Here is a 22244-nt window from a genome sequence, read left to right as displayed (position 1 = left end):
TGATCCCTCTCCATGCAGTTACTGCTCGGCCAGACTCTGTGACTGAAGGTCTGCCAGGTCTCCTGAACCTTGGATGTGCTAGAGATGCCCCAACTCTGTGGGAAGCACAACACAGCAGCACAGTACCAAGCCAACCCTGCAGAAGCTCCCTCAAACACAAGCCATGAGACACCCCCAGCTGAAACACTCATGTGTACTACTCCATGTAGCTCTAGTGCTGCACTGCATCCTATGGATCTGTCTGCCACCCTCAGATCAGCCTGCCTGCCAAAACACGTCAGGAGGGCCCCAGCACAGGATTATTGTACAGACACTGTTGCATCTGCCCATCACTTCAGGCCACAAATACACAAAGCACCAACATTCCAGTACTTACAAGGACCAGTTGACTAGGTTCCCAACAATGAGCAGAACCATCCTGTCCTGGAGAAAAGACACTAATGGTCATATGAAATTAAAAGAGTATGCAAAAAAGCCTTTGCCTCAGAAATTCAGGAGAGCATTATGTGAGGATTTGGAGTCCAGTTCCTGCAAACACATGGCACCTGGCTCTGTGGGAGCTTTTATCAGATGGATACTGCTCTGACCCTCCAAAATTTAAGGAAAGTGTTGCAAGGAGACTAAGCATCTAAAAAAGGACAAGCTCAGCACTTAAGGGATCAGCCTCAGGAGGTTCTGCAAATCCTTTGACTGCTTCTACTGTTTTTCTAGTTAGATTCCTTCCCTCCCACTGTTTTGCAAAAGAGTTACTGCAGAGAGCAAGGATGTGCTTGAAAGAGGTAGCATGGGAACCTTTGGACAGCATCCTGCACATATTCTGGGAGGTATTTTTTCTTGCCATCTCACCTTTGGCTGGAGAAGCATTGTAACAACAGCAGGCGAAAGGATTATATTTGTGGGGCATGTGCATTTATGCTTACAGCTGCTTTCATGACGTAGCTGTTTCAGGGTGGCCTCATGCCTGAGTGGACCAAGTTTGCTTATTCAGAGATAGCAGAATAAATAAAAAATTAAGAAGAAGTATGCTCATATGGATAAAAACTCCATGTGGCTTCAAGCCGTAATTGGCACTCTGTTAAGGAGAAAGCAATCAGTGGGACATAACAGCAACCATTTCTTAACTTTTTGCTATCTGCCCTGAGATGCTGCAGAAATGGCAATTACTTTTGCTTAAGCAACAAACCCAGAATAACTGCAGCCTTCCCCAGAGAGGCTGCACTGCACAGAGCCTCATACCTGTTCCTCTGAATGGGTCCTCCCACAGAGCAAGTGCAAAGGCAAATCCTATCATGCTTGTATCACCTTTGCTCTGATGTTTTATTCACCAAGGCTGAGATCAGGGGAGGCCTGGAGTTTGGGGGTAAACGACTCCAGCAGAGACCTACAGTTATCCAACCATTTTGGAGGAAGGTGAACAAGGAAAGTGAGGGCCATCACTTTTTCAAACAGCCCAGCTCTTTCCTCTGCACATTTCCTAAAGAAGTGAGGAACTGCTGAATGGTGCTGGTTGAGAAGTCACCTACCATGTACATTGGCCGGCTGCACTGCTGAATACAGTCTGTGTACAGCACCATCACTGCTCGCCGAAATATACCCATATCTGTCAAAGGAAAGGATAAAAAGCCTGAACAGCCAGCACAGTGAGCTCTTACATGCCTATGAAGAAGAAGCTGACACCCACCAGCTGACAACAGAGAACCCCAGGTGTCAGCAGATTCGTGTCTTGCCCTCCAGAAGCAGTCTGTGCCGAGCAGAAGGGCATCCATCACAGGTGTAGAGGGCAGTTGGCCAGAACAACAGGTTATGACAAAAATTTTAAAACCCCCTCTACACTAGCACTGCTCAGAAGTCACACAGGCCCTGCCTGTATGTGTAAAGAGGCTGGCTTTGCAACCCCATCTCTGGAAGAGAGCTAGGTGAATGCAGGAAGGGGGAAAAGTTCCTTCAATGGAACAAGCTGCCAGAGCTGGGAAACAGCAGAAATAGGCCCCACAGGTTTTAGAGGATCCTAGAGGAGCAGAGCACACTCAAGGCACTCCTGTGCTCAAAATCATTGCAGAAGCTTCACTGCAGAGCCATCAGTGGTAGTGGGGATGGACAAACATGCATGAATACACGTTCCCTTTTAGGCACAACACAGAGCTTGAAAACACTCCTGCACCAAGATCTGAGTTTCCCTGTGCTGGATCACTCCCTGTCAAGGAACAGGACTGGCAGTGCTGCTGGCAAACTGGTTTCACTTCCCAAGAGCTGACCCAGGTGGCACACAATCCTGCCTCCCCACACACATCCATGCAATCCCTGGCTTCTATACCTCAGCACCATCAGTTCAACAGGAAAAATAGGAAAGCTGTGGACAGTTACCTGAGTCAGGGCCATCTGAGGCAGACAGGGGATTAAGAGGAAGAAGAAATAGGTTTATAAGCAGAGCACAAGAGCCAGGCTCCCCATCAGATGCTCTCCCACCTCACTCCATGACAGGGTGTAGGTAACCTCTCTGAGCACAGCACTAGGGAGAACTGCAGCTGAATGGCAGCTCCCTCAGAGCCCAGCAGTCCTGCCACACAGAGCACACAGCTCCTGCTGATTCCTGCTGCTCTGGGAAGCACAAGAGCTCCAGAGGCCAGGAAAGCATCAGATGGATGAGAGGACAGGGTATCCCAGAAGAGGGGACACAGGACTGTGCTGCACAGGTGAGGACAGGAGGCTCCCACACACCCAGGAGGAGATGGCTCAGTCAGAGTACTCACCAATCTTGAAGCGACCCATGTAGTAGATCTGAGTGCTGAGAGCTAGTGAGGCCAAAACGTGGATCATTGAGAAAATAACCCAGAACCACATGTCATTTTTCCCGAATACCTGAAAGCAAAGACATTTTAAATGTAAACTGAGCCCTCTTTCAGCAGGACAATCCTTTCCTGTCCTGTATCAGCATAGGACATTAAATAACCTCACTGAGCACTGAAAAAAACCCCTAAATCTTCCAACCAGAAAACAAATTCAAAACTAAGTCCAGAGAAGCAAGAGGAGCTCAGCATCCTGGAGAGGAGACCATTCTTTCTGAATTCCCCTTTAGACAAGACTGGATGGACAGAAGCTGGCCCAGGGAAAAGAAATGCAGGGACTCGAAGGCCAGGCAAACTCTCTCTGCTGAGCTGGGCAGCAGCTCTCTGGCGAAGAGGTAGATTTTTACAAAGGCAGTCAGGGAACCAACCATTTCTTTAACAACTCTATTGAAGTAGACCCAAAAAGGACAGAACTGCTCTGCAGGCATTTTCTCCTCCTGTGCATTTTCAGTTTATTTAAGGGCTGGAAGTAACCTGCAAGCACATGTTAATGCTACATTAAAATCCTAATTTTTCATTCATACAAGAAGGAGTCCAGAAACTCTGATCTTCCATCAGGCTGTGAACACTTCATTATCCTGAGGCAAAGCACTTACCTGAAGTTTTCACTAGAGAAAAAAACCCACACACCAAAAAGCAAGCAGAAAAGCCACCTCTCCATGAATGGAACAAGGGAGACATGCTGCTTTCAAGCTCGACTGAATAGCTTTAAAGCATCCCACAAAAGAAGACAGAGCAATGCATAATAAAGTCTTAGTGTTTTGAACTTTGTCAAGATCTACCACATCTATCAAGAGATTCTTGGGAAGTCACAAGGTCACCAGCTCCTCCTGCATGCCTTATCCCACAGACAGTAAACAGAGACGTCTGCATTATGTGGTAGTGAGGAGCTGAGAGCCCACTGGGATCTAGCTGCTAGTTCAGAGCAAGAATTCCATGGATTTTGCCTGGTTACTGATGAATGAAAATAAGTCCTTCAAAAGAAGAGAAGCAGAGACCTCCAAGGTAAAGCACAGTTTGAGGATTCTGGTGAACTCAGCTCAGTACTTGCAATGCTATAGGCAAACAGGCAAAGTCTTGTAGCTTCTGCTCCAGTGCCCTTCCATAGGCAGGTACTCCAGGAATTTGCCTGAGTCCTCCAGATATTATCTTAGACCTGCTCCTCTTCAGAGATAGGAAAACCAACTGCAGGAGCTGTGACAAACAGCATAGAGAAATAGGCACAAGCAACTAGGTACAAGATACTGGTTTTGGAAACCCAGCCAGCCTCTCCCCTGTTTCCTCCAGTGTGAATCACGCCACAGGAAGACCATCTCTCTGCTTGGACATGTATATCTGGATGCATTAATTTCTCCTCTGGAGAAGGATGGCATGTGGTGGGCACACCTATAGGAAACTCTTCTGCTCTTCTGCTCCCTGAAAACTCAGGGAAAGGAAGGAGGAAAGACCAGCACAACTGACAATTCAAATGCTAACAGCTGCTTAACACACTCTTATCCTACTCTGCTTCTTTCCCAGTAATTTTCACACCTAAGCCATGTTCCCAGACATGCCACCTCCTTCCCAGAGAAGCAGCCAAGTAAGAGGGAGCCATACCACTCCAAGGACAGCCAGGGAGATCACCACAGCAAACGAGGCATAGGCAGAGTAGGCGCTGGCATTAATGTCTGGGTGCCGGGTCTGGTAGAGCTTGAGCATGCAGAGTCCTGCGATCATGTACATGAAGGAGGTGTCTGTGGAGGGACACAACACAAACAGCACAAACAGTTACCACCACAGAAGGTATGCCCCAGAAGGATGCTCCAAGGGCACACAAGGCATCCAGGATCTGTGCCTGCCAGCCTTGGGTTTGGCCCTGCTGCTGCACTACACTGTACGGCACTTGGTGCTTTGCCACCTTGCAGCAGCATATCTTCCATGCTCTGGGGCAACAAAAACTAAAGGGGATCAGAAAATAAGTGCCCACCGGGCATCACAACCTCCTGACTGAGCTTTGAAACAGGCAGACTCCAGAGAGACTTGTAAGGGTAGAGAGATGGGGAACTTGGCTGAGTCAGCAACTCAGAAAGAGACAGAACATGGTAAATCCTAGCTCCATTTCAAAAGGAGAAAGGAAACTCAGCTTACCAAACTGGAAATTGGAGTAATTAGGGCAGACGTGGTAACAGGCACTGAGCACCCCTTCCATCATCAGAGCAATGCCCATAGCATAAAAGAGACCAAAATGCTTTGGGATCCCATAGTCCTGGAAGAGAGCAGAGCTGTATAGTAAGTGCCTCCAGTGTCCTGATCACAGGCAAGCTGCCATTCTCCATCACTTCTTCCATCCTAACTCCTCGACAAGTCATCCAGTCACCAGTGCAGCACAGTGTCCTGTGTGCAACCACAGGCTCTGGATTTAGACACATGGCATAGCCAGGTGAATCCACAGGCGGCAAATATAAGCTAATCATGCTGAAGTTTTGATCTCAGTGTCTTGGTAGTGACATCACGAGACTGAAAATCTCTGTCCTGTACCTCGTGGCATGCTACATCCTGCCCAAAACTGAGAGAGGACTGACCAGAATTGCTCTTGTGGTCAGTAGGGTCTTAGAAGCATCTGAGCAGAGCCCATCAGCCAACGTGAGAAGGCATTTCCATCACAATTTGGCCAAGGTTTCACCTGAAAACCACAAGCAGTAGACCCCTTACAACTGCAAATGCATTTACTTGCTACCAAGCCTATAAGAACACAGGTGTCTCCAGAAACCAACAGCACCTCTGTCCACAGGGCTGCAGATTTCTCTATCATCTCCCACAAGAGACTACAGAAGCTCTGGCTACAAGAAGCTCTGCTTCAGAGACTGAGGCAGCCAGATTTCTCCAAGTTATCATAAGCAGCTCTTATGTGAGCCAAATCAAACTTCACTATAAAGAGAAGTATCTTGGGACACTCCTACTGTCCCAGTTCCTCCACAGCAAGTGCTGTAGGAAAAGCTAGTCATGGGAGTCCTTCCTCTATTAATCTCCTTGTCTTCACAGGCCAGGCTGGGTCACCACCATAGCAATATGGACATACTGTAAGCAGTAAAGAACTGAGGTGTGCAGGAACATAAGCATCCCGTCTAGACCCTTTTGCACAGGAGGAAAAAAAGAGGAAGATTCAACCCTCCAGCAAAGAAGACAAGTGGAAACTCATTGTGTATCACTCTGATTTTTAAGTTCAGTCCACCTTCCGTGCCTCCACTCAGCCCCAGGCAATCATGCTTCCTACCAGGGTGTAGATATCTTTCATCTCCATGGCCCGACGGTGGAGGATGTCCCTGCGCAACACAATGAGGAGGAAGAGAAAGCCCAGCATCATGTGGCCCACGTTGCTGAGGATGTTGTTGAAGGCACTGCAGGAAAGAAGAAGGTTTAAGACAAATGCAGAACAGCAGCAGGAAGCTGAACCCTGGGTTGTGATAAGGTGAATCCATTTTGCTCCCCCCTCCATCACCTTCCACCTCAGCAGCTGCCAAACTGCAATTTTTACACTCAATTTTATTTTGAATAGTTCACTTGTCCCAGTTAATTTAACTTCTGCGAGATTCCCAACTCTGGGCTCTCTTTGCACTTACACGTTAATTTAGAGAAATACTACACTGGAAGGACTGATCTGAACTTCTTTGCAGAGCTGCTGCTCCTTGGATACAAGTGTCCAATAGAGCACGGGAGTACCTCATTGCTGTGCCAATGATTTTCAAGGAGCACCCAGGTGCCACAAGTTCCAGGGTGCACCTGTCTCACTGCAACAGAGCGCCACTGGTGAGCAAAACACAAAGATCAGAGTCCTAAACTCCCAGTGGTCTTATCAACACTACTACTGTGAGCCTGGCAAGCATAAAATCCTGACCTGGGCACAGGACAAACACTCAGGAGGCATGAGACAAATATGCAGTGACAAAAGGGCGCACTCACCTCAGCACCCCAAGGGGATGAGCACACAGGAAGTTGTAGTAGCAGATGTCCTGATTGCCCGTCACATTCACTACCTGGACAGAGAGCAGGTGGGAGGCCTGGCATTAGGAAATTCTCCCAGCTCTGGGGGGTTTGCCCCATGCAAACACCGCACAAAGACAAGGTGTACCAGAACACAGCCCAGCTCCAGCACTGGCACAGGGGAGTACTGACATCTGCATACCAAGCTTTTAGGGGGGGATGAGATGTTGTCACAGGCCACAAACCTGATAACAGCCTCCAGAAAAAATACTGTGTGCTCTCAATCCCCCCACTAGCAGACCTGTTTGCTGAAATCTGCATAACTGCAGGATAGCAAAGCCTGGGAGAAGGGAGGTAAAATCACAGCACACACTATTGCTTTCAGCAGTCTCAGAGATAACATCAAATTCCTCCTGTCTCTAAAATGAAACAGGATTCAAATGAGACATCAGTTGAGCAGGAAAACAGCAGCACTCCCACTTCCCAAGCAGAAATAGCAGAAGTGCAAAACCCAATAAGCCAAGTTCACTGCAACATAAATATAGTGCAGTGAAAGCAGCTAAGGTAAACTGCTCCTCACACAAAGCAGAACTACTGGGTGATACCAGTTTCACTGTAACTGTCATCCTTGCACAACACAACCACAGGGCAAGTTTAAAGCAAGAAGGGACAGCCATGGAGCCAAACACACCGTCTGGTAAGTGATGACGAGCTGGATAACCGGCAGGGCATAGAACACTGCAATGGTGATGATGTTCCTGCAGAGGGAAAACAGCAGCAGCAGTTACACTCACACCAAGATCAGGGTGCATACCCAGAAGAGAGCCCCACAGTGCTCATGGAGGAATGTGCACACCTCACTGCTCTGGGGCGATGATCCCATGGTGCCCCCTGAAGCAGAGGAGCATATGTACTCATGCACACAGGAGGCAAATGCTAAGGGCACAGGAAAAGCCAGGATGTCAGCCGCAAGCTCATGTGTTTGAGTGCCAGTTTCTCCCCCTTCCCATTACGTTCCAGTGCACTGGTTGTTACCACACTTAAAAGCAACGATGCAAAACAGAATCCATTGCCAGGATCATGTGTGTACTGATCCTGAGGTATGTGGGATCTGCAGTTACCTAAACTGGAACAGGGTCAGAATGGGTAACAGGATAGTTCAGAAATGGTTCAGATGGATATGTGGACAGACTCTACAACCAGAGACTCTGGGTCCAGAGTTTGGGCCTTAGCAGTTTGCATTCTCCTTACCAGAAATAGATTTTGTATTTTTTGCTGACAATCCTTCGGTCTTTCCTGGACAAGTCGGACAGGTAGAGGAACACCTAAACATTAGTGGGTGGGGAAAGAGGGAAGAAAACACAAGAGAACCAATGTAGATTACAGATGCCAGTAGATCTTGACATATTTGCAGCTTGGTGGTATTTGGACTGGTTTTACACAGTGAACTCACTGTGTCCCTTGATTCTATGGGAGTGAGTTCTGCAGTATCCTCTGACCTCCAGAAATGGCTCCAACCACACAAAGCAATGCAGGATGACAAAGGGAAGCAGTTTGAGAGCTGCTGGCTTAAAGCCCCTCTGTACATCCACTGTAGCCACACTACACTGCTTGTATTAAATAGCCACCTACTGTTGAAGATTATTTTCTCCCTATCTTCACACCTCCATGAACCTTCTGGAAAACTCTCTGGGCATTTTTCTCCTTTCTCAATAGTCCCCAATACATTTTGATTTTCCATATTAAAGCACTCACTTCAGCAGCACTCTTATCACAGTGGGATAACTTTCAGTGACTGAAAAAAAGACTAAGAAACACACTATTAGATGAAATCCACCCTGAAAGGGAACAGGATTTTTGAGATTTCACTGAAGTGACCAGCTCTGGTCATGGCCCAGACACGCCCACAGCTGCAACACCAGCCTTACCTTAGTGCGAATGATGTTCTTATCACTCTCAATTTCTGGCATGGTGTCAAAGTCGCTCTCCTCCTCCACAGAGCTGTCTGTGTCTGAACCAGCTGGGGGCCTGCGCTCTGGGGAGGACAGCTGACGTCCACCACTGGAACTGGACTCATCTGGGCCAAAGTGGGGAGAAGGAGACAGGCAGGGTAAAGGCTAAATCCCAGCAAGAATAAAGCTGTCCCCGATGCTTTGACAAGTTGATACAGCCAGTTCAGGAAAAAAAAAAAAATTCCATGATCCCAAACCTTCCTAAAAGTTTTAGGTGATCAGCTAAGAGCAGTTTGAAGAACCATTATCTTCCCCTCTCTGCAGCATTTTAGTTTTCACTCAGCTTTTATTTTATTACTTTTTATCTCTCAACATTTTTACTGTCTACTAGCCTGGGCTCTGAAACCTGGAATTCTGAGACAAGACAAATACCTATAGAGAAAGAAGTAGACTGCTAGGGGTCAAAATCACTCACCTAGTTAACCTTCAGATTTTATGTAAGCTTTATATATGTCTAAGCTTTTCTAAAAATACTCTAAAACAAAAGACAAAGAAGAAAGTCAATTTTTCAAAGCAGGCAGTGTATCAGCTTTGTTTCCACTGCATCCCTGCTACTGATCACATACATGTCAGCAGGACCTGCCTGCACTTCCCACAGGCTGGGCAACTCCCAGCTTGTTGCCCACATAGACATGAGCAGAACACAGGCTTCTTCCTCATTTTCCAAATGCTTCTAAAATATTTCTTTGGAAAAAGGGAAAAGAGGGATAAAGTGGTCATTAAGCCCTTAGGAAGGTTTTTTCTCCTCTGCTGCCAGGGCATGATTCACCTGTGGACAGTATGACATTATTTCTTCCCTAGTGAAACTCCTGGAGGTAAGAAACTCCAATTGTGTCTTGCTTTATGGCACACAACTCTTCAGCCTCCAAGGGAAAGGCATGCTTTGGTTTAAAAGCAGGCTGTGAGCTAATAACAGGCTACTAGAAGCTTGCCTGCAAGGGACCTTTGTCAGTCACTAGCAAATGTCCTGTCTGAAACAGCATTGTCACCCACAGCTCTCAGGTGACTGTAGCTTTGTCTAAGACACATTTCCAGTGACAGTCTCTTGTTTCAGATTTGCCACTTTTATTATGTAGATGCTTTTCCCCAAATTATAACCTAAGCCTCATAAACAGCAATTCTGTTGTTTGAGGTTTTTGTTTTCCTAACAGTTGCAATATACTCCTAAAGTAGCTTGCAGATTTATTCTCCTCTAGTGTCAAATCACCCTAAAAGTGCCTTTCTCCACCCCAGGGAGAAGTCTCCCTGTGCCCCAGTACTGGAATGTACTGTACCAATAGCACCATAGCTGCTTCCATCAGGAGTGCTGGCTGAGATGGGGTGTGAAGAAGTCATCATCCCACATCCTGCAGTGCAAACAGACCCAGGAGGGACAGTTAGTTTCATGTCAGTGCTTCAAAATGTCTCTGAAAGGAATACAAACAGCTTGAAGAGCTGGAGGGCTTGGGAAAAAGAACATTTCTCTAAACAGATGGCAGTCTCCCTCTAGAGCATACTGTGCAAAAGGGAAACCCTTGTTTTGCAGTGTGAAGGAAATCCATTCCCTTCAGCCTCTCCCTATAAGGTGCCAGTGAGACTGGCAGCATGAGCCCCCCTCCAGCACCCTGTACAGGTAACACTGTGGGGCTGCAAGACTAGTAAATTTTAGAGCAAGTCTCACAATGTTCTTAACAGCCTTCTAAATTTCTAATTCTTCTCTTTCCCCATCTCATGCAACTCTTCAAATACCTTCAGCTATCCCTGGAAGAGTCACAGACTTTAGCAGGACAGCTCCTACATAATTTTAACCAATCAAGGAGAACAAAAAAGTATGCTTTATGAAAAAAGTAGTAATGATCTCGTGCTGGTGACATGAAGGGCAAGCCTTTCAGACTAGGAACATCCTGTCTCCTGCCCACACATATGAAGCAAGGAGTGCTGTCTTGGCTCCATATTCCCTCTTTTTGCTTCCAGTGGTGGAGCTGAGCAACTGACCTACATGGCACAAAACAAAGCCAGCTGAATCCCTTCACTGAGAGGTCAGTCACAAAAGGGAGGGGGAAGCAAGGGCAGCAGGAGCAGGACCAAATTTTCCAGTAGTGACAAACAGTGAGACAGGTAAAGTTGCTTTAAAGCTTCACCTCAGCAACAATACCATGTGATCAGTCAGCAGCAAAGCAATGCAGAACATGGCATAGTATTCAAAGTCTTACTCTGCAGGCCTGGCTTCCCAAGCTGCATCTCTGGCTTCCCAGTACATGATTGGTCTCAAACTGACAGGCACAGGCAGAGTGCACTTTCCAACTGGAAATTCTGGGCATTTCTCTAACACTTTGTGTAAGTTTTTATACTGTTTTCATTAGCCACAAACATAATAAGATCTAAAACTTGTCCCTGACTGACCTCAAGTCAGGGAAGCACCCATACAGCAATGATATTTGATATTTCAAGTCCAAATTGCTGCATTTTTTTTTTTGCATGTCTGCTGTGCTTGTTGGGCTGGGGGCTAAGACTTGATCTCAAATTTTGTCTCTTTTATGCTCCTGCCCCATCCCTCTAACAGAGGAAACAGCTCAGAGGAGCATCAGAAGTGAACATGACATGGACTGAGCACCAGAGGGAGGGCTCTGGCTCACTGCAGCCCCAGGGTGACAGTCTTCAGTCCTGAGCTGAGATTGGCAGGATGTTGTAAATTCTGTTCCATGAGGATACGCTCTCCTAATTTTAGACCAGGCTTTATTCTCTCAAGTGACCTGCCAACCTTCTCTCCCAAGTTAGCAAAGATTTAAATCTCCACAAAGGAGACAAGCCAAGGAGAAAAGGCACTCTGTCCTCTCTCTAACAGCCACGTTGGACTCAGTTCACCCACTAATTTCTATCCCACTTCCCACTGTGAGAGTGAGTCAGCAAAGTAAATGCACCACACCAGGCGTGGTTCCTCCAGCTATTGCCTCCACCAGACAGTGAGAATGAGGAAGGGAACGTGTGCCATGGGATTAAAAGAAAAAGGGAACCAGAGAAGCCAGAAATGAAGACGGATAACAAGAGCAAAGAGCCACATGGAGAGGCAGGACATTCCAACCAGTGGTAAAGACACAGTGCTGAGCCCTTCCATCGAGTTCCTCGGTGAGGAAAAGGAATGAGGAGTAATGAAGAAGGCAAGATCCAGGGGAACTTGGGAGGAAAAGAAATTCCAAAGGGTGGGAAGGGAAGAAAAAAAAAACAAGAGAGAAAATCGGTGTGTCCACTGTCTGGAAGACAGGGAAAATGCTAATTACCATTTTATAAGCAGCAGTAAGACACACCCTGAAGAGATAATAGATGAAGAAACAGCTCGTTGGCAGGACATGATTCCTCCCCAGAGGAAAGGATGTGGCTGCAACAAGCAGTGTCAGGTATGTGAAAGTGGCAATGGATTACAAGGGAGAGGACAGGTCACGGAAGCAGTAAGTACCTCTGGGAGGAAAGCTGTAAACTATGAAGGAACTATGCTCCTCTCTCCCTTTGCAGGGATGATTTTCAGTAGTCCTCCCTGCTCAGCAACCCAGTTCTCTACTCTCCAGGTCCAGCATCTGTGCCCTGCAGCTGCTTTGGGAACTTTACCAGAATTTAACTTCCACCTCTCAGCAGGGCAGCTTAGAAGGCAGCTCCTAATTGGCTTCAGAACATTAAATCTCAGCTGCAGCATCAGCAGCACTCCCTGGGATTTCTGGTCTCACCTGGCTGAGACTGTGCCTCCTTGTCTTAGACAATGATTCCTTGTCAGCACCCTGGAGCTCTTCCACAGCCTTGGACAGGTCCCTTCAGCTTACCCAAACCCCCCAATGCACATGCCTTTCCCATTTCTCCAGTGGCTTAAGACCTGATCTTGTTTTACAGCAGGATCCATCTCAAATGATATAAAATTAGAATATATTGATGGACATTTTTACAGTTCCTGGTTCATGTTGTGAAAAAAGCCTTTCACAGGTATTCCAGATACAGAGTTATATGTGGATCTTAGTGACTGACAAAGTAAGTCTAAGAATTCAAATGCCCCCAAGTCCTCAGCAGAAATATTAAGCCAATCAATGCCAGTCAGAGTGAAGTTCCACTGCTGATCCTTTAAACACTGCTCAGCAGTTATACTACCATGCTTATCTGATGGTATGTAACAGACTGAAGAGACTGAAAACACTCAGCATCAAAAAAGGAATAACATCAAGAACCTTTCAATGCTGCCAAAACAATGTCCTCTCTTACTCAAGGAGAGAGATACATATGACCTCAGCACCAACACTTTGGACTTCTTTGCAGGCACTAAATATTTAATCAAAATGAGAAGACACACACATCCACCAGAAAGCAAGAACTCTCAGTGCCCCCCATGCACATGACAAAAAAAATCTTTCACTGGTAGCTTCTTAGATGCAGCTCTGTTTCTGGCTGCAGCTTGTGGAAATGTGGGTGCGCCACAAAGTAAACAGAATCCAATGCCAACACAAACACCATAAACACCACTACCTAACTCTGTTAGTCATTCATTTACCTGGCTGTCTGCAACTTCCAGTGAAAAACAATTTAACATTTTAATTGAATTAAGACATTAAAAGACCATGCTTAAACCAGGCACAGGAATTCTTAAAGCATAAGAGCTGACATACTCAAAAGTGCCTTGTTTAAAAATCAACAGACCTGGCATCAGGAACATTAGCCTGTAGCCAGGTCTAGGCAAGGCTTGGCCTTCCTCTACCCCTTTAAAAGGCAGCTCCTAGAGGCAGGAGTCAGGACCAGATTCAGGGCAGGTGGCTTCAAAGGCTCTGTCTTGTGAGAGCACAGAGGAACTAACATCTTTCCTCAGCACCAGAGACTATATGAGCTGCCAGGGAAGATAGCTACAGGACAGAAGGTACTTGACTGACAGCCTGTCCTTTGCCTGGCCTGTGCTGACTCAAAGCTGTCACATGACAGAGAAGAGACCTTACCATGTTCAGGACTCAATCTCCCAGCTGAAGCCTTCCTCTGAACCCTGCAAAGCAACAGACAGCACTCATGAGACAGCCAACAAATCTCATCACCTGCCAGCCATGGCAGGATTATCTAGGACACCAATAGGTAAATATGGTGCAAGCTCTAAAAACCAAATAAAACAAACAAAAATAAGCACAAAAGAAACAAACATACACAACAACAAAAAAGAAAAATACTGTCTGAACTAGACACAACTCAGCCATTACTATTTGCTGTCCACCTCTCTAACTTCCAAAGCAACAGAGGATTTTTTTGCCTTCTCAGCTATCCATCAGAGGCAGGACAACCATTTCAATGACTTATCCCATCCTACATTGCCCAGTATGTTGGGAGAGACCCTCACACCACCCTTCCAAACCCATCTTTCCTGCTCAGGGGACCAAGCACATATGAATCTACTGAAGGGGTAGCAGAATCTAGAGGCACTCATTAGCATGATACTTAAGAAGCCCATATCACCTTCCTTAATGCAGATGTCAAGCAGAAGATGGTAAAAAGCAACATATTTCCAGATTACAAAAAAATACCAGCAAATAAGAGCATATACTTAAATATTTCACTGAATTGTTCAAGTGAAATGTATTTTCATTAATATATCTTGAAGTTAAGCCATGCCCATGCAATCATTCTTCACAATGCAAGCCCAGACACCAGAGCTTGGGGCAAGGAAGGCAGGTAAGGAAGGAAGCCAGCATTCTTGGGACTCCAAGGCCCTATTTGTGTCACTGCCACTTATTGCAGTACTCAGTCCAGCGTGCTCTCACACTCCATATTCCAGAGCAGTCCCTTCACAATTGCCACCTGCTGCCCAGTGTCCTTACATAAGGAAACACAGGGTTGGGGGAACTGCAAGATCTAGAGGGCAGACCCTTAGATTTCCATCCTTCCCATGGTCCCCATAGTAGAGGAAGAAGTCTTTCCCAGATGATGGTCAGTAGGAGCCCACTGAATAGTGGACTCTTCATGGACTTCTTCAGCTGCTCTGCTTAGATGCTTGCCACCCCACTCATCCCCAGTTTTCTGCAGGGTGTGGAGTCCCTGATAAGAAACAGAAAAGCTTTTCTTTTATAACCCCTCAACTCACCTAATGTAGTGCACAAAAGCAACAACCAATGAGCCCAGGTAAAAGGAGAAGAAACTCAGGAAGCTGAAAAACATGGCCTGGACATAAACAGACTCTGAGGAAAGATAAGGGATCCATCAGGTCAGAGCAGGAACAGCACCTCTCAGGGTCAGCACTCTTCCCAATACCACCTTGTAAAAATGCCCAGCCCCAAACAGCCCTTCCAAACCCATTTGCTTTCTTCAAAAGCAATTGACAGAAGCTGTTCAGCATTATCTCCCCCCATTTCTATCTGGTTTGCCACACATCCCTTCCTCAAAGGAAGCAGGCTGCAAGTGGTTTTCTCTCCTCTGCTGGTGCTTTCTGCACCACTCCTTCAGAGGCTGCTGGCCCAGCCAAACCCCTCTATTCAGAAGTGTCAAATTCCCCTTTAAAGTTCTATTGCTCTGCCCAAAGACACTGACTTTTAATGGAGGGCACAATTGTCACTTGAAGGTTCTTTGTCCGCTGCAGGTTCCAGGTACGGTTGACATTCCCTGTGAGATGCACAGTGTACAGCAAACATAAAAACAATCAACATTAATGATTTCTGGCACTGACCTTGATTCTCTGAACTAGCAAAAAACAACAGGGTCTGGCCTTTCACTAAAATGTGTGGGTGGTTTTGCTTTAAACTGTTCTCTGATCTGTCAATACACAGCATTTCCCAAATATTTCCCCCTTCTTTCCTATTTGCAACCTGTTTTTCAGACTAGAAATTCTTGCTCGAGCCTTCCATATATTGCTTAAGTCTGGATGTCTGAATCCCAAAGGCATATCATCTCCTATTCATTTAATCCCCAAAGGAGCAGGACTCTCATTACAGGTAGTGGGAGCCTATTTTTGCCTTTGGCCAAATCTCTGTGAGTAAAACAGTTCTGTATTACTCTAGAAACTTGCTCTGTTTCTGCAGAGCATAGCACACCAGCTTTGCTGACAGCATTAGGATGAGAGAATGATACCCCAAAGGGCACAGCTCTTCTGTGGGAAAACTGGGGCAGAAAGGTGGCTGGAGAGTAGTAAAAAGCTGTTGAGGGAGCCCAGTATATCTGTTGGCTTCAGTCTTGTTTCTTCTAAAAGGAGAAAACTTTGAAGATTTGAGAATAGAAATGTTCCCACTCCAGTTACAGCCACCACACGACTGGTGGAGACTGCTTTTATCACTGCCCAGCAAGTGGACACAGTAGTGTTTTCTGGTTGGAAAAGACACTAGAACAAGTATTTTGTAAAATTATTCTCCCAAAATTACCAATTTTTCCTGTTTCCCCAAATTCAGAGCTGTCACAGATCCCAAGACAGCAGTAGAAGAAGATGATCCCTGCAGGAACGGAGACTCCATGGAGCCAGGAGGATAATATAGCAGCAGGGAGCAGAGGTGAGAATCAAACAAAAAGCATTGCCTGGATGTCTCCAGTGTCTCCCAAGAAACCAGTGGTGCATCTGAAAAGCACATAACCCCAGCATGCCAAACACTGCACTAGCCAGCCACTTCCTGCATTTATCAAGACTTTTAACCTGCCCAACAATATCAAATTGATACCTCACTCTTCCTCACAACTACCTGGCTAAGACAGACCTACATAATAATCACCCAGTGGCATCCCACAGGAAGGTCCCAAAAGACACCCACTGCTCCATTACTCAGATGCAGCCATCAAATCCACCTCCCAGAACAACTTACCATGAATTGAAGAAGGCACAGAACCTCCACAGGCATAATCCTCTGGCTTGATGACAAACACAACAAAGAACTGCTCACCTGGGAAATCTTTTCTCTGCACAGAAGGAAGAAGACAAAAATCCATGAAACACAAAGCCTCCCCCCCTCCAAGAGATCAGGTTTTAATTGCTACACAGGCACCAATAAACACTGGAACACAAATCAGCATCTCACCTGCACTGTTATGGCTGCCTGCTTTGTCATAGACTGATAAACTCCATTGAACTCCACATTATGGTCCAGGTCATACACAGGGCACTAAAATGGACAACAAAGGGTTAATCCAGGGAAAACATCCAAACTATTTTCAAAGGAAGCCAGCTGGCAAACGCAGCATGAAACAGCAAAAAAAAGCCCCATTTGGGGTATCCAAGGGAACAGAACATCGTATATCTCTGTCTGCTCCTACACTGCAGGACCCTGTTTTATTCAGGGAGGTGGGAAAAGAAAATAAGTATGGGGCTATTTCCCAGCTGCCAGCAACAGCCTCCATGACAGAGAATACCCTAGGAAAGGCGATGAAATATATAGAAAAGAAATTGAACTGGAAAGGAAGAAGGACATCATATCTAAAAATCAGAATTTCCCCAAGCTGCCTTGAACCAGGGGAGAGTCAAACAAAGAGGACTGATCCCTCAGCCACCAACATCCCACCCAACACCCTCCATGGAGAGACAGACCCACAACACAAGGCAGCAAGGAACATCACAAGCGACACAAATTCCCTAGATGGAATGTGTTCTATATACATATATATTCTATGTACAGGCTAGAAAGAAACAGCTTCTTCACCTATTTACAACAAAAGTCTGTATAAGCTGCTTGAACTCAGCATCTCTGTCTTGGCCTCCTTCCCACAGAATTTTCATTCCTCTTTCAGGGGCTCCCTTCATCACCACCACCAGAGCAAAGCCCTGCCTTGGGCTTTTCCCTCTGCATGGCACAGACCCCTCACAGCTGGACACAGCTCTAGCAGGCAGCTCCTTACCCTTCTCTGCTTAGACTTACCACAATATCCTGGACAGAGACAACAGAGCATGGGTAGGCTGCATCAGATACCACATTAATAATGACTGAATCAACATCTTGAGGAAATTTGTACAGAAAATACTGCAGAGAAAGCAGAGTACAAGAGTCATGATTCAGAAATCATCCCTGGCAGTATCTTCAACACCTTCCTACTCTATCTGAACAGGCCTAGATGGGCTTTGGGGTAGAATGTGGATAGTTTTCATTAAGAAAAAGGAAATTTCAAATATTAAGACCTTATTGAAATATTAAGACCTGATTTCATATATCAAGACTTTATATACACATATTAAAATATTAAGATCTGATATTTTCAAATATTAAGACCTTACACTACAGAAGAGCAGACTAAATACACACACGCAACTGTCCCCATTGCACAGCATGCCAGTAGACACAAACATCTTCAACATGCAAAACACTGCATAGCTCTCTTAAGTTAAGCTTTTTTCCACCTGATGACACTAAAGGGACTTCATTTTACACCTCATTCCATTTTATGTTGATATGAGCAATTTCCAGATGCTTCCATACTGCTGGCTGTACTTTTTTATACGGAAAACATCACAGAGCTTTCTCAGATGGGTTGCCTCAAAGACAGACTGTGAACAGTATTAGGTCAAATGGCTGAAACTCTGTCAAGAGCTTAATAAATAAATTATTGATATTAGTTGTGGGACTTAGGGTTGTTTGTTTGCTCTGACAGCAAAACATAACGGGGGTTTCTCTTTGCACTTCAGCTTTGAAAATAATTCAAACTCTAAAAAAACTTGAGAGACACTAGTATATGGCAATATTCTGACTTTTCTGTTGAGGGGAAGGAATGGCCTCTCCTTCTTTGAGCAGGCCCACAGGACAGTTGATGGGGTTAGAAAAAGTTGTTTTTTCAGGTCTGGGCAAAAGATGTCCCAGGCAATATCCTTATTTGTATATTCATCCAGGAAAAAGTTTGATGCACTACCTCAGCCGAAAGTGGGCTTCCTGTGCCTGCCCCAGCAGGCAGGCTTGTTGCAAGGCTCCCACCATCCCACTCGGAAGCCAGATCCTGAGGGCTCAGGATCCAAGCCACAGCTACTACAAGGGGCTGATGGGCACCTCATACCCCCTTAGAGGGAACAAGGCTGAGGACAGCCAGCATCCACCTTCCTCCCTTCTATATGGTCACCAGGCAGCCACCACTGCCACGCAGGAAGCTACCACCACCCCTGCTCCAAAATCATCCCAAGACTTTCCCAACTGTAGAGCTTCCTTTCTGGCACATAAAATTTAGTGCTGAGCAAGGGCCAGCTATTTCATATTTCCCTTCCCCCATGCAATTCCCAAGAATTATGGCCCCCAAGTGGGAGAGAGGGGATAAGCAGGAAATCACCCAAGCCTTTGCCAAGTTGCCCATTTCTACTAAAGCATTTATTCCTACCACCCTCTCCAAGCAGGGTCCCTTCCCTGCTGAAGGAGTGCTGGCTCCAATCACAAGTTCCTACAAAGTGCAAACTCACCGAGCCAGTTTCCTTAGCAGAGCACGTTTTGTTTGCACCAAATAATGACATGGGCAGACTGAGCTCCTTGGTTTCTCAGGGGCACTTTTTCCCCTTGGAAAGTTTTAGGTGCATAAAGACCACCTTTCAGTTCATGAGGACACCTCAATAATTTCCTCTAAGCCACACTTGCACCAGGGTACAGAACACAAGGGCATTGAGGCCAGCAGTTCTCTTGCACACACTGCAAGTGTTAAAAACACAATCCAGCCAATGCTTCTCCCTATACAAGCATATCCAATTTCTTCTTCTGCCCTCAGGCACAGGCTGGGTTTCAGACATCTCCTTCAGTTGTTATGTCTTTTTACAACACCCATCTAGATTTTTAATAATCTTTTTTCTCTTCCCCCTGTAGACTGCTTAGTACTTTGACTTACAAAAACCCCAGCATTATATCAATTAAGAAGTAGTCTCCTACTCTATACACCTGGTTATTAACTAAAAGTCAGGAATCTCATATTGTTAATTGTGACAGAAAAAAAATCAGACCACAGTCACAAAGTAATGAGCACTTATTAAGAGTCACCATCATTCTCTATGCTTTTGTAGTATAAAATACTGCATAAATCTGCAAACCAGATTAAGACATTTGACAGAAAAAAGGAATAGCCAAGATGCCTGGTAATACAAAACCTAAAATTAAATGGTGTTATTAACAGTCAAAGTGACAACAAAAACAGAGTCCCAGACAGCCTGGGTAAATCACACACACCTTCCTAGCTCTACAGGTTCCTATATCTCCACAGTTAGTGCCAACAGCATTTTCATTCAAGAGAGGATTTGTATCTGCAGTGCTCAAAGCAAAGCTGTTCAGCTGGAGGTAATGCTCATACGTGCTTCCTTCTGAACTAACCAACATATTGATGCCTCAAGTTTTAGCTTTCGTATTTTCCAGATTCTGCATTAGTATAGAACTGTGAACTTCATATAAAGTGTTAGCAAGCTCTCCTCACAGTTTAGTTAGACAAAACAATCCTTTACCATCCCAAGAAGACCAAGAGAACCAAGGACACTGTTACAGCTTCAGGCCCACAAAGTATTAACAACAGCAAACTGAGGAGAGAAATATGAGAGGCTGAGACTTCATAACCTAAAGCTGTAATTGGACAATTAACCCCGGTATGTAAATGAACCAAAACATAAAAAGTGTGAAAACATGTGATCCGTCATCCATCTTAGGTGCAGCCTTGGCCAGGCTCTTGTATGCCCAAGGTGTATCCTTTGAAGGCCTTTTAATAAATAACTACTTTATTCCTATTTTATTTCATTATCACAGTCTAGCCGCTGTTCTAGGTAGCCTCTCAAGGCATCAATACCAGGCATTTCATTTATCACCCTGCAGCCTGACCTGCTGCCCTGAGCAAGGAATAGCAGTCTACTGCACCTTTACAGCTTATTTCTGTGTTTGTTTTTTCCCAGTAAAGACTGCATCTTGATAAGTTATGCTCAGACAAGCCAGAACCGGCAGGAACACAACACTGATGTGTATCGCCTCAAAGAAGTGCAGCAGTCCAATGGCCTCTGGACTTCTGGACATTTCTGGGATTTCCTGAAGGGCCAGTACCATTCATTTCCTCTGCTCACGTGTTTTGGGAGGACCCAAATGTGTTCCTAGAGTGCCTGAAGCACTGTTACCACTGCACTGTACCCACAGAAAATTCAACAATAAGAAAGTTTCCCTGCAACCTAAGAGGGAAACTATCTAGTAATAAAAGACTTGCTATCTCTAACAAAAGATCACATCAATTACTTGGATGTGGTAAGGTGTACAAGCAATCTACACAGGATTCCACTTACCTGGGGCTGGGAAGGGCTGGCAGTGAAGTTAAAGGCTTTGTTGGTCCTAGAAAACAAATGCCAGAATGTTGAAGTCTAAAACTTTCAGAGCTGCAATACAAAGTACCCTCAGATTAAAAGAAAGGTTTATTTTTTTTTCCTGAGAAGGAAAAATAAGGGAAAGGTAGGCAGACAAATCCTTCAGTGATGTTCAAGTGATACATGAAGAAATTGCATTTGTATTCTCGCATCCCAGCTTACTCAAGTTGGAAGTTCTCCAGCCTGGTGACTAGCAGCTCATATGCAATATTGAATGGTGCCATGGAAGCGATGTCCACAAATATAATCTGATCATAGGGTCTTGTTTCAGGTGTTGGCTCAGAGGGACAGAGGGTCCGACTCACTTCTTGGTAATTGTAGGTCCTCTGATACCTACAACAGCCAGGGGAAGGAGGGAGGAGAAAGTTGGATGGGAAAGAGAGAGAGAGTGAGAAAGAGTGCAGTTAAAAAGTTTTTCAGCACTACTAAGAATGGCATCATTTTTCCCCTGCTTGCATAACTGAAATTCTTATCTGAAAGGCCAGGAGCATTTTCTCTTTTATTCAGCATTCAAGCTCCAACTCTGCTGCCTCTTGCAATCTGCACAAGGGACTAGTCATCCTCAACATTTCACTTCCCTCAGGGATACCCACGACAGCTGTGTGTCTCTAACATCTGCCATTTAGTGGAGGCAGAGAGCTGTGACAGCTACCCATTGCCTGCATCAGGCAAAACACTGCAGGATATCTGCTGCTGGCACCAGGATTCAGCCACAGTATGAAGCTTCACACCTTGAAAGGTCTAAGGTGCCTGAAAATTGTCTATTTGCAGCCCAACAAGCTCTGGGGGTAATGAAGATACAAAGCAGCATTGTTTTCATTAAAAAAGCAGCCCCAAAACAACTGTTCCCTAGAGTAGACTTAATGTAGATGTTTCTGAGGTGAGAAACAAGCTCTTTTCCCCGCGGATGCACTGTCACACAAGTTACAGTGCTCTTTCAAGAGCCTGTTCAAACTTTGCCCTAAACCAGAGCCCAGGAACTACCTACACACATGGTAGGCAACTGTGGAATGACAGCAATGATGTGTGGTAGATTCAGTGACTGGTGCCACAGGCAGATAGCCCACAGACAAGCCTCCTGGAACTCTATGTACATATCTGAGAAGATAAGAGCCAAGCGCAGGCTGCCAAGAGTTTATCTATCAAATCCTGGTCTTCCTACACCCAGCTGGCGGT

At 45.6% G+C, this 22244-nt stretch overlaps 1 protein-coding gene across 2 annotated transcripts in view; it reads right to left on the bottom strand.

Annotated features, from left to right (window-relative positions):
* SIDT1 (SID1 transmembrane family member 1) overlaps positions 1 to 22244 on the bottom strand; it is a 39741-nt gene that overhangs the window by 3409 nt on the left and 14088 nt on the right. The window contains exons 3-21 of one of the 2 annotated variants that reach the window (XM_079306252.1): positions 21231 to 21401; positions 20991 to 21036; positions 17638 to 17739; positions 16804 to 16887; positions 16591 to 16684; positions 15335 to 15406; positions 14892 to 14985; positions 13762 to 13805; positions 10093 to 10164; positions 8735 to 8883; positions 8058 to 8131; positions 7498 to 7564; positions 6786 to 6859; positions 6100 to 6223; positions 4974 to 5091; positions 4443 to 4579; positions 2751 to 2859; positions 1524 to 1600; positions 377 to 423 (exon numbers count right to left, since the gene is read on the bottom strand). In XM_079306252.1, coding sequence (XP_079162378.1) covers positions 377 to 423; positions 1524 to 1600; positions 2751 to 2859; positions 4443 to 4579; positions 4974 to 5091; positions 6100 to 6223; positions 6786 to 6859; positions 7498 to 7564; positions 8058 to 8131; positions 8735 to 8883; positions 10093 to 10164; positions 13762 to 13805; positions 14892 to 14985; positions 15335 to 15406; positions 16591 to 16684; positions 16804 to 16887; positions 17638 to 17739; positions 20991 to 21036; positions 21231 to 21401 — 1755 coding nt within the window. The remainder of the gene's footprint in view (positions 1 to 376; positions 424 to 1523; positions 1601 to 2750; positions 2860 to 4442; positions 4580 to 4973; positions 5092 to 6099; positions 6224 to 6785; positions 6860 to 7497; positions 7565 to 8057; positions 8132 to 8734; positions 8884 to 10092; positions 10165 to 13761; positions 13806 to 14891; positions 14986 to 15334; positions 15407 to 16590; positions 16685 to 16803; positions 16888 to 17637; positions 17740 to 20990; positions 21037 to 21230; positions 21402 to 22244) is intronic. The other variant, XM_079306253.1, reaches the window with a different exon arrangement.

This window comes from Erithacus rubecula (assembly GCF_903797595.1).
Source record: "Erithacus rubecula genome assembly, chromosome: 1".
Lineage (NCBI taxonomy): Eukaryota > Metazoa > Chordata > Aves > Passeriformes > Muscicapidae > Erithacus > Erithacus rubecula.
The sequence above is the reverse complement of the archived record's forward strand: the minus strand, read 5'-3'. Positions and strand labels throughout refer to the sequence as shown.